This window comes from Desmodus rotundus, chromosome 2 (assembly GCF_022682495.2).
Source record: "Desmodus rotundus isolate HL8 chromosome 2, HLdesRot8A.1, whole genome shotgun sequence".
NCBI lineage: Eukaryota > Metazoa > Chordata > Mammalia > Chiroptera > Phyllostomidae > Desmodus > Desmodus rotundus.
In genome coordinates, this window is record NC_071388.1 from 17,682,494 (window position 1) to 17,697,464 (window position 14,971).

The window sequence follows — 14,971 nt, forward strand, 5'->3', positions numbered from 1 at the left end:
AAAAAAAGAAAATTGAACACCACCATTTAAGTTTATATAATCTGTTTCTAATTAAGCCATCCTTCAGATTAGGTTAATGATTCAGCTAACAAAAAAAAACGGTCAACTAAATTTGGACAAAACTATTAAGGGAGACTATAATCTCTGTTGTTTTATAATGGTCTCTACAAGCAGCCAAATGATCTTTTTCTGGAATTACATGAGCTTGAATAGTAGTGGTGCTAATCAGCCAGATAATGTTGTGAGTAATTCATCATTAAATTACAGAGCCAGAGAAACCTCGAGTAATATTGGAAAAGATCAATAGAGAAGTTGGCTTCCAAGCAGTACTGCCCAAAATATAAAAGAACGTACACATTGCATGGAGCTGAGAAAAAGGGTATATTTTCTTCTAGATCCTAAGGGTCATCTCGCTGATTTTCTCGTTTTCCTTCGGAGCAGCTGTGTACACAGGGCCTGGTCCAGTAAAGGATGTGTTCTCAACCACCAACAGAATGACTGTGATTTTCATCACTAACAGTCAATTGACAAAACGGGGTTTTAAAGCCAACTTCACTACTGGCTATCGCTTGGGGATTCCAGGTAAGTGTACTTGGAATTGCGCACTCCATTGTAACTCTTGGAGCAAATTGATAAAAGCATATAGGACATGTCAATGTTTGCATCTAAAAATCATTTCTTCCTCATCTTAACAAAGATTTCCTTCCTCCCTTTACATCTATTTAATCATTGCCTGACTTTGTTCAAAGAGGAATCCATACCACTTTTCAGCAGATCCATTTGCACTTCTCTGCTGTAGAGAGGGTTGGGAATTTTATTCACCGAAGAGAGCCGTTTTAAACATTAAAATGGGGTTTTGGCACTGTAAGGAAGGAGGACTGCATGTCACATTCCCTTTGCCAAGAGCATTTTTAGAGAACAGCAGGGAGACAGTCAAGTGAGCTGTTTGAATGCCAACAACATCCAATTAAAATATTAACATCATTAACTTCTTAGAGACAAGCAGTGTAAAGCCAATTCTATGAAGGATGAAGGAATTTGATGCTGATTTTTGCTGGTATGAACAACCTTCTTACCTCATTTTTTATTATATTCATAACATGATTAGCAGGAGGAAAAAACAAAATTGTTTCCTGCCTTCTCATCATGAATATGTCTATATCTATTTATGCATCTATGGTATAACTGGTATAACTATGGTATAACTGTCTGCATTTAACAACCTACAGAGAACTTTTTCTCACCTGCGACTCCTCGTGGACTACGATTTTTCTTATGCTACTGCCCACACCTGTGCTTCTCTCTAGGTGCAAATATGTCAGAAAGACAGAATACAGGACACTTCTTCCACCTGTCTTTCCCTTCCATGGCAGATGGTGGTCAGTTTTTTACATAGAATGTGTAGAAAAGAGGAAGGGGTGGAGCTTTGATCCTCTGTTATCCAATCCCAGATCCATCTGTGCAAACACCTGCTCCTCCACTCATGACTCACGTGGACCATTAATTGTGTCACAGAAAGTTGTATGCTTGCAGCTTTGTAGCAAACGTGGACGATGACCCATATCTTATCCATCCTTGCCCTGAACAGAAAAGCCATAACAATTGTGAGAGTTTGTACTGGTGTGCTGGAAAAACACAAAGCCACAACTTGAAAATAATAAGCATTTCCAAAGGGAAAAAGCTATCAAAACTAAGAGGGAAGATGTACTGTTGGCTGTAAAATATTAATTAGCACAAATCAGTGTTATAACTTCCCTGCTTAAATTTTAAATTTCAAGAGGAAAATTCTGGGTCAAATTCCTATAAGAAAAATATCATCTTTGAAAGTTTTAAAAATCAGACAAGCTTCATATATTGCTCATTTCATGGTGACTCTTTAAACACAGTGGAATGATATTTCTAAGTTTTTGAGGAGAAACTGCTATGATAAAAATGTGTAGGCATCAATATCATTCATATTTGAATGCAATAAAATTATGTGCTCCATTCTCCAAAGTATCTTAAAATAGAGCAAGCAAATACCTAATACCTGTTCTACTGGGGGGAGAGCCTCCCAACTTTTTTCCAAGAATAATGTCATGAAAAGAACTTTTTTTAAAAAGTGTTATATTTTTAAAGAAGTAGAAATGAACATTAAAACCAACTGAGCTATAAAAGCTAGTAGCTCTAACCACTAAGGGGGTAAGTTCATTTATAAAGCCAATTAAGTGATTATTGGGCATTCTACCACCTGAAAAAGAGAAAACATCTTAAAACAAAATTTTAGAGAAAAGGTAAATCTTTAAACCCATTTTTTAAATTGTAAATGAGGAAGGAGGAAAGAAGTGGAAAAATAATAGGTTGCAAAAAGGCAGACAGCAACAGATCTCTTCCATTAAAAATATTACAGTTATGGGTTTTTAACCAGAGTCTTATAATGAGATAAATACAATGCCAAAGATTTTTAAAAATATTATAAACAATTTATGTTCAGGATAAAAGCCAGAAGAGCATAATCTGTTGCTTCCAACACAAAATAGATTCCAGATTTACAGTGTTGAGGTTGTTTATATTTGTTTGCCCTTTTACTAGATTTCAACTACCATGATGATGTTCTTTAGGACGTAAATCATTTAGAGAAAATGCCCTGATTGATGTTAGAGTGGAGTCTTCTGTGGCCATCACTGTGTCCTCCTGGACACAGGACAGATGCTGCTGGGGAGCAGAAAATTGAGTGATTGTGTCATGATCAGCACAGCCTCCTCCCAGAGAGATGTTTAACACCGAAATGCTGAGAAGCAATCACAGAAACAGGGCATTGGCAGAGGAAGACAATCAAGCTGGTAATGGAAAGAGAGGATGGGCACACATATCTGTTTATATTGGTGCTCTGCTTGATGGTCAGTTCAGTAGAGGTATGAAAGGGTTATCATGAATGTTCAGCATTTACGTGCCTCATTTATCTTCAGAGATATTCTGGGAACAAATTCCAAAGCCTTTAATTGAAATGTAAAAGAATTATATAACACATTTTAGTTTCTCCTTTTTTTAATCCTATTTTTAACATTGCCAGGCACATTCACCTAGAATGCATGGAATACAGATTTATTAAGATGGATCTCCTATAAATGTGTCCTTATTGCTCTTTGCTGATATTGAGTGCGTTCATTTGGAATTCAGTGGTGCTGACCAGGCAACTGTGCAAGTGGCAGCTGGTTACATTCAGGGGTTTAGAGCCCTCCCTAGACTGTGTAGCATGTGCCTTAGAGATCAATTCGGTTCCATTTAAAACCAAGCATATGTTGACTAAATGAGGCCAGGCTATTGGAGACTTCATAAAAAAGTAGATGGGGAAATTCAGTTCTTAGCAATATTTCTTTTTCTCTCTCTCACTATGAGCATAAAACCATCAGAAATAAGATTTCAGAGGCTGCAGAGACTAAAACTTTTGGATTGAAGACTTTTTGATGAAGCTGAACTGCTCTGTTGTTGCAAAGAAGGAGAATACAGTTCATGCATGTAAAGAAAATTTTGAAAGAGTTTATTTATACATCTCCTCAGAAGTTATCATTTCTAGTCAATTCAGCAGCAACGGACCGTTTTATCCCATTCAGCATTTTTTTATCCAATGCATTCCTCTGACAGAAATAAGTTAATTTTCCTAGATTCCTAGTATATAACCTTAACGGCTTTCATGAGAGCACAAAAATGAATTACAGTTTTCAAATCTTTATATATGTTTTCATTCATATTTTAATTCAGATATTAAAATTTCCATTCAAAAGAGTTGTGCTTTTCCATTTAAATATAACTTGACTACACTAGTAAAAGAGTAAAATTATCAATAAATTTATATATGGTTAAATTATTGGTATTGAGAACTCATTTTTATGTAATGATTTCAATAAACTATGAAAACAAAGTAATGATGTATTTTAAAAATAACTAGTGGTGACTAATATTCTATAAGTATATTAAGATATTTAATGAAGGATATTTAATTAAGCTGTCAACTTTTTAAATAAATATAATACATGTTAAAGTATAGATTTTAAATAGAATATATACATACAAATATATGTATACCTAGTTTCAAGCCTTCTGTTTTCTATAGGAAAATTAATACTAGAAATATAAAATATAAAGTTAGTTAAAATATTGATGTTTGCCTGTAGAATACTTAGTTTTCTTTGTCCATTTATCATTTTACTAATCTGGTTAAAATATGTGTTTGTGAAACAAATTGATAATTACATTTTCAAGAACTCCCTCAATAGTATTACATTTGATATATGTAACCTACTTCTCTCATGGGGCAAAGATTTCTAGAAATAATCAGCAGGCCATGTCTTCCTTAAAATATCTTTTCATTAAAATAACTAAGAATTGGTTTGAAGAAAAATAAAATTTTTCAAAGTTGAAAATAAACTATATGAATAGCTCCAATTATTGTCGTAAGATACCCAGAGGAATGGATTAAGTATGATTTCTTGTTGTTCATACGGTTATCTGGAGAGGAAGGGAACATGGCTGGCCCATGGAAGAAGGAAGGTGAACTTAAAATTATCAGTGAAAAGGATGATTTTTAAATGTTACTCTTCTTGCTGTTAAGAATACTATTTACTGAGTATTCACTGTATTCATATGCATACACTAACTACATTTTAATTGTTTAATTATATTTTATTCATTATGCTATTACAGTTGTCCCAACTTTTCCCCCTTTCCTCCCTTCTACCCAGCACCCCACACTCCCTCAGGCAATCCCCACACCATTGTTCATGTCCATGGGTCATGCGTGTAGGTTCTTTGGCTACCTCATTTCTTATACTGTACATTTTAATTTTTTAACTTACTCTCGTGGTACACCTAAAATATAAATAATAGTTGTTCCGATTTGAGAGTCAAGGAAACTGATTCTCAGAAAAGCGAATTAATTTGTCCCAAGGTCAAAAAATAGGTAAAAGAAAATGGCCAAATTGCAGATCAAACCAGGGTCACATGATTACTAAACCCACGGTTTAACCATGATTTGAATTCAAATAATGAATTTTATTTTCATAAAGATAATAGAATCAATATCTATTTTTTTCAAATCAATAGAATGATCATCAGCCAGTAAATTGCCTAACTTAAAAATGTATTTCTTTAAACCATACTTTTAAAGATTGCTTTATAGTGTGTCAACTCTATCCCTAGGGCTTATACCAATTTTTTATTTAATCTTTATTGTATTTTTTTCATTACCATTTGGTCCTCTTATAGCCCCCTTGCCCCAGCGTATACCGATTTTGGAGGTATGTCATTCATTCAGCATAAACCAATTCACTTAATGTTTACCAAATATCTAAGGATTTTGTACTTTGTGCCTAACGTTTTACCAAGCCCTGAGCATTATAGGTATGGAAGCAATTATATTGCGTATTCAATTTACAGAATGAGCTCAATGGGCATATAAACCAAAAAAACTTTATTTTTCTCCATCTACTTTATTTCAAACCTCCCTTTTGGCCCCTGAATATTTCTGGAAGATCTCTTCACTTCACCAGTTATTTCAGAGGTATTAAATTTTCTTAATTGGATAGTTAAGCCTCTTTTTTAGATACTAAAATGTATTGTCAAATATAGCATCAAACTTTAATATCACCTAATTCTAAAGTTGTTTTTTTTTTAAAATCTCTCAACCCAGGCACAAACTTTAGCCCAATCAATTAAGGTAGAGCAGAATAGATATATTGTCTTCGATTCATTTTTCACTTTCTTTTCCTTCAGTCTTCCCATACATATCTCCAGCATTGGGGGAGCAGCAGACAGGAAACAAAAATCTCTAATCACTGTAATTTTCTTTTGGTTAACCATGGCTCCCAACCTAATGCTGGCTCCTTTGTAGAACAAAGTTGTGGGGTTTGGGGAGCAGTCCTCTCCCCTCACCCCCACACCCTGTTCCCCAGGACTACTTCACTGCAGGCATGGGTAATACTCTCCCTAGATGATTCCCTAGAACCTGACACAGCTCCTAATCCCCACCCCAGGCCCCATCCTGCCCTATCTTTGTGCTGGAGCCTGCTTGTCGGTCAGGCTACAGTCACTCGATTATAATTCCTGGGGTCCACTGGCCACGTGGAAACTCTTGCAACTGCCCAACTCATAGATAAATGCAGGTTGTTTCCACTGCCACCCTCTCTCCTGGCCCTAACTACCATCAGGGATAGTTCCAGCCAACTTCCTGACTTCTGGATTCATTAGGTGGGAAGTGAACATCAATCTTTATTTATACAGCTATCTGCCCACAAACTTTAGGAAACTAAAGTCATCAACTCCCATGAAATGTTTCACTATACTTCAGTTCAGTCTGATATTTTTCAACAGTGGGTCGTGAAATCAATTTATTTGTGTTTGACCAGCATTCCTTGTTATAGAATGGAATGAGATGGGGTTGGTGGGAGGGGGCAGGACAGATTGGAACAGAGCAGAAGAGAGCAGAGCAGAATAGACTTGAGTAACGGTATTATATATAGTCACACACACACAAACACACTCACATGGTTGTGGGTCCTAGAGTTTGGTTTAATACCTTTTTCTTACTACAGTCAGCATCTGGGGAAAAGTCTGAAAGCCCCTGCACTAGTCCCATGGAAACCCCAGCCCTTGTGATTCTGCCGTGTAGTAAACTTTCAGTGGGGAGCTGTCTTGGGCACCCCTTGTGCTGGGTGGCACCATTTCCCCTCTCCCACTTGAAAGCATTCCTCTTCAAGAATGCTATGTAGTCTACTTTTTAGAAAAAACTCTAATTCTTTTTTTTTAATAACTGAAAATGGGTGATGGATATTGACAGTTAGTTGCAGGATCAGTTTTTCTCTTTGGCAAGTATAACATGGCTATAGTAACTCCCTTTAGAGTGTAACAGCACTCCCGCTGCTCTGCGGTTGGGGCCGCCCTCTAGATTCTAAAACAGGAGTGGTTCCTTCCAAGTGCCGTTACATTTGGTCATCGTACATTGAGAAAGTCTGTGGACATTAGTGCAATTTAATTTTGAAACCATTTTAACTTGAATTGTCTCCTTGAAAACAATATGATAGTTTATGGTTCATTTTTGCTAATAGCTTTCAAAAGAAAAGTTTACCTGTTCCTTATTTTTATCAAGTGCTTTTGCTTCTTCATTACGGTTGCCCACGTGCTGCATGGGGAAGGAAGCATCAGGCCGCTCCATACCCAACCACCATCTCCCTTCTCAGGGATGCAAATCCCACGAGGTCTTCAGCAGAGACCCTGCAGTCAGCATGTAGCTGTCCCTCCTGAGACAAAATTAAAAATGTCTTAAGAGAAGCAAATCCTTCTCTCTCTGTCAGATGAGGGCTATCCCCTTAAGAACAAACAAACAATTCCAGAAAACAGCAGCACCTACTCCCTCTAAACAATGAATATTTCCAGTAGGCCTCTTTCTGCACAACTCAAACTCTGGAAACCACCAACTGCCTCCAGATCTTCTTAGCTCCTTCCTTGTCCAGTCTCTTCATTTTCCTTCTATTTCTTCATGTGCCAAGCACATTCCATGACTCTAACCCTGCTTTAGTAGTTTGGACCTCTATCCCCAAATTCCTTTCAAATTCATTACTGTAATATTTCCATTTCTTTGTGACTACTTTTTCTCACCTGGCTACACTTTAAAAGAGTTCACTGTTTTTAGCCTGGTCCAACTTTGGTCCCACCAAAAGACAACTTCCACATTTCTATATAATAAAGATTTGGAAGTATAGTTTTGTTGGTGAAGCCAAAAGATCTTTCTATGCTTGTGTAACACTCCATTGGTTGCTGCTTGTATGTTCATTTTAGGGTGGAGGAGTTTATTGAAGAAACACTAGCAAGGATTGTGAGGGAGGGGTGTGTCGTGACCCATGTTCTGCTGCAAAACTGACGCTTAAGGTTTTATCCACACTCTTCTCAGGTCATATCTCTGGGTTTGACATTACAATTTCTGAGGCATTCTGAGCAACTAAATGTATAGTCTTATTCAAGAGCAAAGCTAGAGCGACCATGTGCTACTTTTAGAGGGCTTGTTGATTTTTTAAGGGATAGAAATGGGATAGACACTCCACAACCATCTACTTGTCATTTCTCTATCCTATGCAATAACCATTCCTTCCCCATAGAGCCCTGCAAGGAAGACAGCTTTCAGTGTCGGAGTGGAGAGTGCATCCCCCTGGTGAATCTCTGTGACGGCCTTCCGCACTGTGCGGATGGCTCAGATGAAGCACACTGTGGTATGTTTTACTTTTAAGAAAATAAGTTTACTGCTTTAAAATTTGGATTCTCCAAATGTTAAAGGAAGCTTATAAATGTGTTTCACAGGGTATGTTTTGATGCTTTGAGGTATGAACAACTCCTAGTAATTTCAGCATCTCTATCCCCATTCTAGTTAACTGAAAAGTTAAAAGGCAGGCCCCAATTATCTGTCTTTTGTTTAAATTTACCACACTTAATAACTTGAAGTCTAGGACAGCCTAGATTTAGGTAGAAAGCATAAAATACCATAGAGAGATGATGGCCCACACCAGGCAGTTGAACACCACTCTTATTAATTATCATAGTGAGAGTTTTGCGATCCTCGTATTTGTTTATAACAGATTTTTTTACTTTCTTCTTTCCATTCTTGTTTCTTCATTATCTGCTACTCTTTCTGTCTTGAGTCTTTAAGTGAGTCCAGCCCCATTCCAGATCTCTATGCTATCATGAGTATTGGTCCTGGCCAGTGTGGCTCAGTCAGTAAACCAAAAGGTTTTGAGTTTGATTCCTAATCAGGACACATACCCAGGTTACAGGTTCAATCCCCATTCGGGGTGCTTATGAGAAGACAACCACCGATTTCTTGCTTACATTGATCTCTCTCTCTCTGTCTCTCTCTCTCCTCCCCCCACTCTCCCTCTGAAAAGCAATGAAAAACAATTGTCCTTGATGAGGATAAAAAAAAATATATCATTAGTAATGGCCTCTTTTATTATGCCTTACTTTTGTTTCTAAGCTAACAACTAATCCTTCTAATTCTGTGTCATGCACTGTAACTAAGTCCTGTAAAACAATCTTAACAGAATAAGAAATAGCTCAATTTCAGCCATGAGAAAACTGAGGCTCGGGAAAAGTTAAGTGGCTGCCAAAGATCTCACACTAAGTAAGGGCTAGAGCTGTGTTTTTAACAAGTTTGTCTAATCCTAAAGTCAAAGCTCTTACTCTTCTCATAATAGGAAAAAATAGTAAACAACAGCACTCACTTACAGAATTACAATATCATGTTTGTGAGTAAAACTATGATTAGCGATGTTTTTCCTGTTTGATAAACTAGCTTAGCTTGGCCCAGGCCCTACCTAGCCACTAATGGCCTTAACTCTCTATGAGAAATGGTTGTTAGATGATGGGAAAGGTGATGGATACCAAACTGCAAAGGAACATGTGCAAAGAAAATGGTTTCTGGAGAAAGAAGTAGGAAAAAATTTCCTGAAGTTGTACCTGTATATGTGTTTTCTTTCTTTTAGAGACCAAGTTTATAAGATATGATCTTCCCAAATAACCTTATTTTCTGTTTACTTTCTGTATTGATATACAATGAACTTATATATCTCTACCTTTTCCAATTTTACAGTTATATAAAAAGAAAAATTAATTTCACAAAAGTTTGTTTTCAACATGGGCCTTCCAACATACTCTTAAGAAAAGTTACAATTAATCTCTAAGCTTTAAATGTTAAGAACATTGCATGTTGTAATTCAGAGTCCATCATTTACTTTTATTGACAAGTCAAAATGACCTTGTGTCTAATCTCTTTAGTGCGTCTTTTCAATGGGACTCTGAAAAACAGTGGTTTGGTGCAATTCAGAATCCAAAGTGTATGGCATGGAGCTTGTGCTGAAAACTGGACCGCCGAGATTTCCAATGATGTTTGTCAGCTGCTGGGACTAGGGTAAGTAATTCTATCCAGCTCTCTTTTAAGATCTTCTCATTGGTATCAAACTAGTTTTATTAAGATAGTTAAAATTTATGGAAGTTATGAATTTAGAAAATACACAAGAGCAAAAGGAAGAAAAAAATCTTGATTATATATTCTTAAAATATAATCATTATTAATAGCTTTTTAATAAATATGATGTGAATGGAGGTATATAGAAAGATTAAAAATGATACAAAATAGCTCATTATGCTCTGTTTTATAGCATATTTATATATGAGCATTTCTCATATCATTAAATACATGCTATAGATTACTTTCTTAAATTAAATATTCCATTTTATGTTATATCATAATATACATAACTAACACAAGCATGCAGAGAACACTCTTTTTCTATATATTTGTAACATGTTTACAATAAGATTTTTTTTTTGCAAAATTTGTAGCAGCAAAATTATTGTGAGAAAAGATATGCAAAGTTAAGACTTTCCCAAGAAGGATGATGGAAGTGGTAATTTCATACTAATGACTCACTAAAAAATGCATTATACATCCCAATCTGATATCATGATATGTTACTTCAAATAGAGAAATTCACCATGATCATTTTTTACCTTTCCATCAGTCTCCAGTGGAGAACAGAAGGTAATGAGTAGTAACAAGTTGTTTCTTTTGAGTTGCATAGTCAACTCTAATGCGCAATTCTGACACTTTAGTTAAATTGTGAAATTTAACCATAGTGGGTCACATGTGGTTATTTTATCATTTATAGAACTATGTTATTTATAATTTGGCTTGTCATAGTAAACTATGAAGTCTATAAATGTAAAAACCGTGTCTACTCTGTCCATTATTATATTGCTAAATCTAGACTTATCCTTATCTCAAAATAAGGAATTCTTCCTTCTAACTGATAGATAATTCACATATAGTCTTGATGCTATGCACATAGTTTCGAAATGTATTTATTTATTCATTCATTCATTTTATATTCTATTATAAAGTAGCCATCCTTATTGTGGGACAACAGAAAATATATTCTAAAATATTTACATCTATTCGTTGCAATTTAATCAAGGTCAAGAACCCAAGTCAACTTTGTATCAAATTTACATTCAAAACCCCTAAGCAACAAAACAGCAGAAAGACAAAGAAGGTATCTGAATTTACATCTTTTAAGATGAATTTAAGTTTGAGACCATTTGTTAGCATATCTAGAACTGATTGTATTGAAACCAGAAAAACCAGCATTTGTGCTGTCACTCACTACCAGAACCAAAGACAGGGTTTGAATTTTTATAGCGCCTTACTCAGATGTCTGGCAATCTGAGAAGATGGTGGGCTATGTACCCTAATACACTGTCTTGCATTTCCTCTCAAGCCAGCCTTTTATAAAGAGGAAAAATTGTAGGTAAGGGATTTGGAATTCAGGAAAGAGGTCAATCAGATAAAAGCTGTGCTCTGGCAATTTCTCTAGCTTCCTTTTATCCATTAACTGGTGATTTCCTATCTGGGTCCTGTGACCTGAGTCCTGTGTCCTGGGCAGTTCTCTTTATCTGTGTCCTGGGTGGTGAGATGTCTCTCCCTGCAACACAATGGCTCAGGTACCATCTTGATTGTTTAGGGTCTCCTCTGGAGCACAAAGTCTGGATTGCTTGTGGTCTCCTGGAGTCAGGGTGGGCCAACCTTCAATTTCTGAAACAATAGCTTTATATGTGTATTAACTACTAAACTCATTAACTGTTACCTAAAACTAAAATTTTCCAACTCCTGAGTTCCTACATCAATATGATCTACATAAGTATAGAGGATCCTGGGAAATACATAAATCAGTGGGAAAAAATAGTGATTTTTCAAGAAATATTTAGTTTTAAATTTTGCTTTTTAACTCAAAACATATTTTTCACTGGAAATACCATGAGTGTAATTGTTAGGTCTTAATGTAGCCCATAATAGGTGTTTAATTTCTAGCAGACTGGGAGAGTTATATCGTATATTATTGTAAAATGCCTGACAGTCACATACAGATATTTTACAATAAGACCATGTGCTGAGGTTGCAGTGTCAAAAATCCTCCATAACTTCTTGCAAGTGGACTGAAAGTTTTCAGCTCCCTTTACCTCTTGAAATGCTATTCATTTGGAATGGGAACTCCCCAGCTCCAAGCCTCATTCAGGTGATATCATATTCAATAGAAAGTCAGTTTCTTCTTCCGGTCAAAATGGAGGCATAAGTATACATGCTTTGCCTCCTCACACAACCACAAAAAGGAATTGTAACTAAATCTCAAAATATAACACCCAGAACTGTCAGAAAATTGAACTGTATGGAAGTTGGACAGCCAAAGATTTAAAGAAGCCACATTCATCCAGGTGGGTAGGAGGGGGAGAGAGGCAAGGAGACATAGTGTGGCACAGAGAGGCAGAGGTGGTGGCAGAACAGGCAGGGGCAGCCCTACATTCACATGTGGTAGGTAAAAATTGGGAGGGACACCTTGGGAGCAAGCGACCCCAGCTCCAGCACCAGGAAGATAAATCTGAGTATATTGTGACTGAAAAAAACCAGTGGGGGTTACAGTGGCAGAAGGAACTCAGATTTTTGGAAAACTATGCTTAAAGGGCCTGCATGGTCTTAAAATGTACACAAACCCACCCACTCAGGGATTCAGCACCAGGGCAACAGCTGGAAGGGCACCAGATGCATACAAGGAGGGGGTGAAGTGGCTGGAAATGGAGCAAGTGTGAGGCAAACCCCCAGAAGCCAAGCAGTGGCACAGTCCCCTCTCTAAGCCCTCCCTCCACACAGAGCCACAGAGTGGTGAAGCGGGTTGCCCCACCCTGGTGATTACCTAAGGCTCCACCCCCACACAACTTGCAGGTGCCTTTTATAGGGAGCCTATAGCAGCTCCATCTAATACACAGAAACAAACACAGGGCTGCTACCAAATTAAGGAGACAAAGAAATATGGCCCAAATGAAAGAACAGGGAAAAAAAAAAAAACCAGGCAAAGAACTAAACAAAACAGAGATAGCCAACCTATCAAGTATAAATCTCAACACATTGGTGATCGGGATGCTCAAAGAACTCATTGAGTATGACAACATAAAGAAAGAAATGAAGGTTACACTAAGCAAAATAAAGAAAAGTCGACAGGGAACCAACAGTGAAGGGGAGGAAGCTGGGATTCAAATCAACTATTTGGAATGAAAGGAAGAAATAAATACTCAACCAGAATAGAAAGAAGAAATAAGAATTCAAAAAAAACAAGGATAGTGTAAGAAGATTTCACAACATCTCCAAATGTGCCAACATCCAAATCATTGGGATGCCAGAAGGAAAAGAGGAAGAGCAAGAAACTGAAAACTTATTTGAAAAAATAACAAAAGAAAACTTCCCTAATTTGGTGAAAAAAAAATAGTCATACAAACTGAGAAAACACAGAGGGTCCCAACAAGTTGAACCCAAAGAGGACCACACCAAGATGCAACATAATTAAAATGCCAAAGGTTAAAGATAAACAGAGAATCTCAAAAGCAGCAAGAGAAAACAGAGAGTTACCTACAAAGAAGTACACATAAGACTATCAGCTGATTTCTCAAAAGAAACTTTGCAGGCAAGAAGGGACTGGCAGCCAGGAGTCAGGACCTCACTAGGGAACCAAATAGGCCAGTGCCTTGATGCCTTGACCTGGGGCTTCCCAGGACTGTGAGAAATAAATTTCTGTTGTTTAAGCCAGAAAAAAAAAAGAAAGGAAGAAAAAGAAAGTTGGAAACTTCCTGCTCTTGAATATATTACTCTTTTTGTTATACATTATACATTGTATTCTAACAAAAACCTTCTTTTTTCACATTTCTAAAAATATTTTAATGAAAAGGTTATCTTTCTGTACAAATTTCAGTATCTTACAAATGAAACATTTGAATCTATTACAGACCACCTCTTAAGTCTTAAAAATCAGAAAACATTGAAATTTAAAATTGTGAATACTCATGTAAACTAACAATCCTTATATTATCCCTGTATGTTAGCATGCTTATTCCCTATTTTGTGACATCAAATTGTGACTTCTATACTTGAACTCTTAAAACCAAGGTTATCTCAATTGTTTAGCTCCTTAACAAACAGTCTCTATTACCAAAGTTTCTTCTTTAGGACATGAGCGGAAATGGAGAGGTTTTTTGTTTTGTTTTTTAAACATAGTGTAGAAAGCAGTAACCTGTGAGTTGCTTTGACGAAATCAATGAAGTTTGCCTTGACCGTTTCCCTTATGGACTTCCTTATTTTGTTTACTGGTGCTGTGACTTAATAAAAATCTTTCAACACAGGGGTTGAGAGGTGTGGGGCAGGGGTGTGGCTATGAGAAATACAAAGTCTTGGAGACCGGTGAGTTGCAGGGGAATGTTTCTTTGATAAAGAGTCAACCGAAGAGTAAAACCGACAGTTGTTTCTTTTTATTCTCACTTCAAATACAGCCCCGAGGTAAGTGGCATTGATTCCAAGTTCCTACTTTAGTGTTGATTTTAGTTCAATGGTGAGTTCATGGAAGTGAGGCCCTAGGAAGTCATTTATTTCCACTGCTAGAGTCACCAGCGATGCTGAGGAGCTGTTTTATAGACTCAGGAACTTAGTAAAGAGCAGGCTAAACAGATTGGTAACTTGACCTTGCTTCCACAGTTGTTGAATCCAGGTGGTCTGGGTGACATGTACATATACTGGGCTTTCACTGCACAGGGGCCTGGGGTCCAGTTCACTCCCTTTGTGAGCATCGCTGTATAATTACAAACATAAGAGTTCTTTTCTACTGAGGTTTGTGAATCTTAACTAACTCATTTCCTGGGATTAAAATGAATCATTTACAAATATCAAAAAGAGCTGTTTGGGGGGCTTTTTTGTTTGTTTTAGTGAATTTGAATGAAATATATTGGGTGAGAGCATGACGCTGATTCCTACAATTTCATGAGAGAATGTAATGGAAAGGAAACATATATTTTATTACTTTTTAAGATTGCTAATATAAATATATTATGTTGATTACTTTCAGATCAGAAATCT

At 36.7% G+C, this 14,971-nt stretch overlaps 1 protein-coding gene across 2 annotated transcripts in view; it reads left to right on the forward strand.

Annotated features, from left to right (window-relative positions):
• TMPRSS15 (transmembrane serine protease 15) overlaps positions 1 to 14,971 on the forward strand; it is a 112,232-nt gene that overhangs the window by 65,290 nt on the left and 31,971 nt on the right. For both annotated transcript variants that reach the window (XM_045194895.2, XM_053919370.1), the window contains exons 17-19: positions 442 to 582; positions 8,130 to 8,240; positions 9,799 to 9,931. In XM_045194895.2, the coding sequence (XP_045050830.2) occupies positions 442 to 582; positions 8,130 to 8,240; positions 9,799 to 9,931 (385 nt within the window). The remainder of the gene's footprint in view (positions 1 to 441; positions 583 to 8,129; positions 8,241 to 9,798; positions 9,932 to 14,971) is intronic.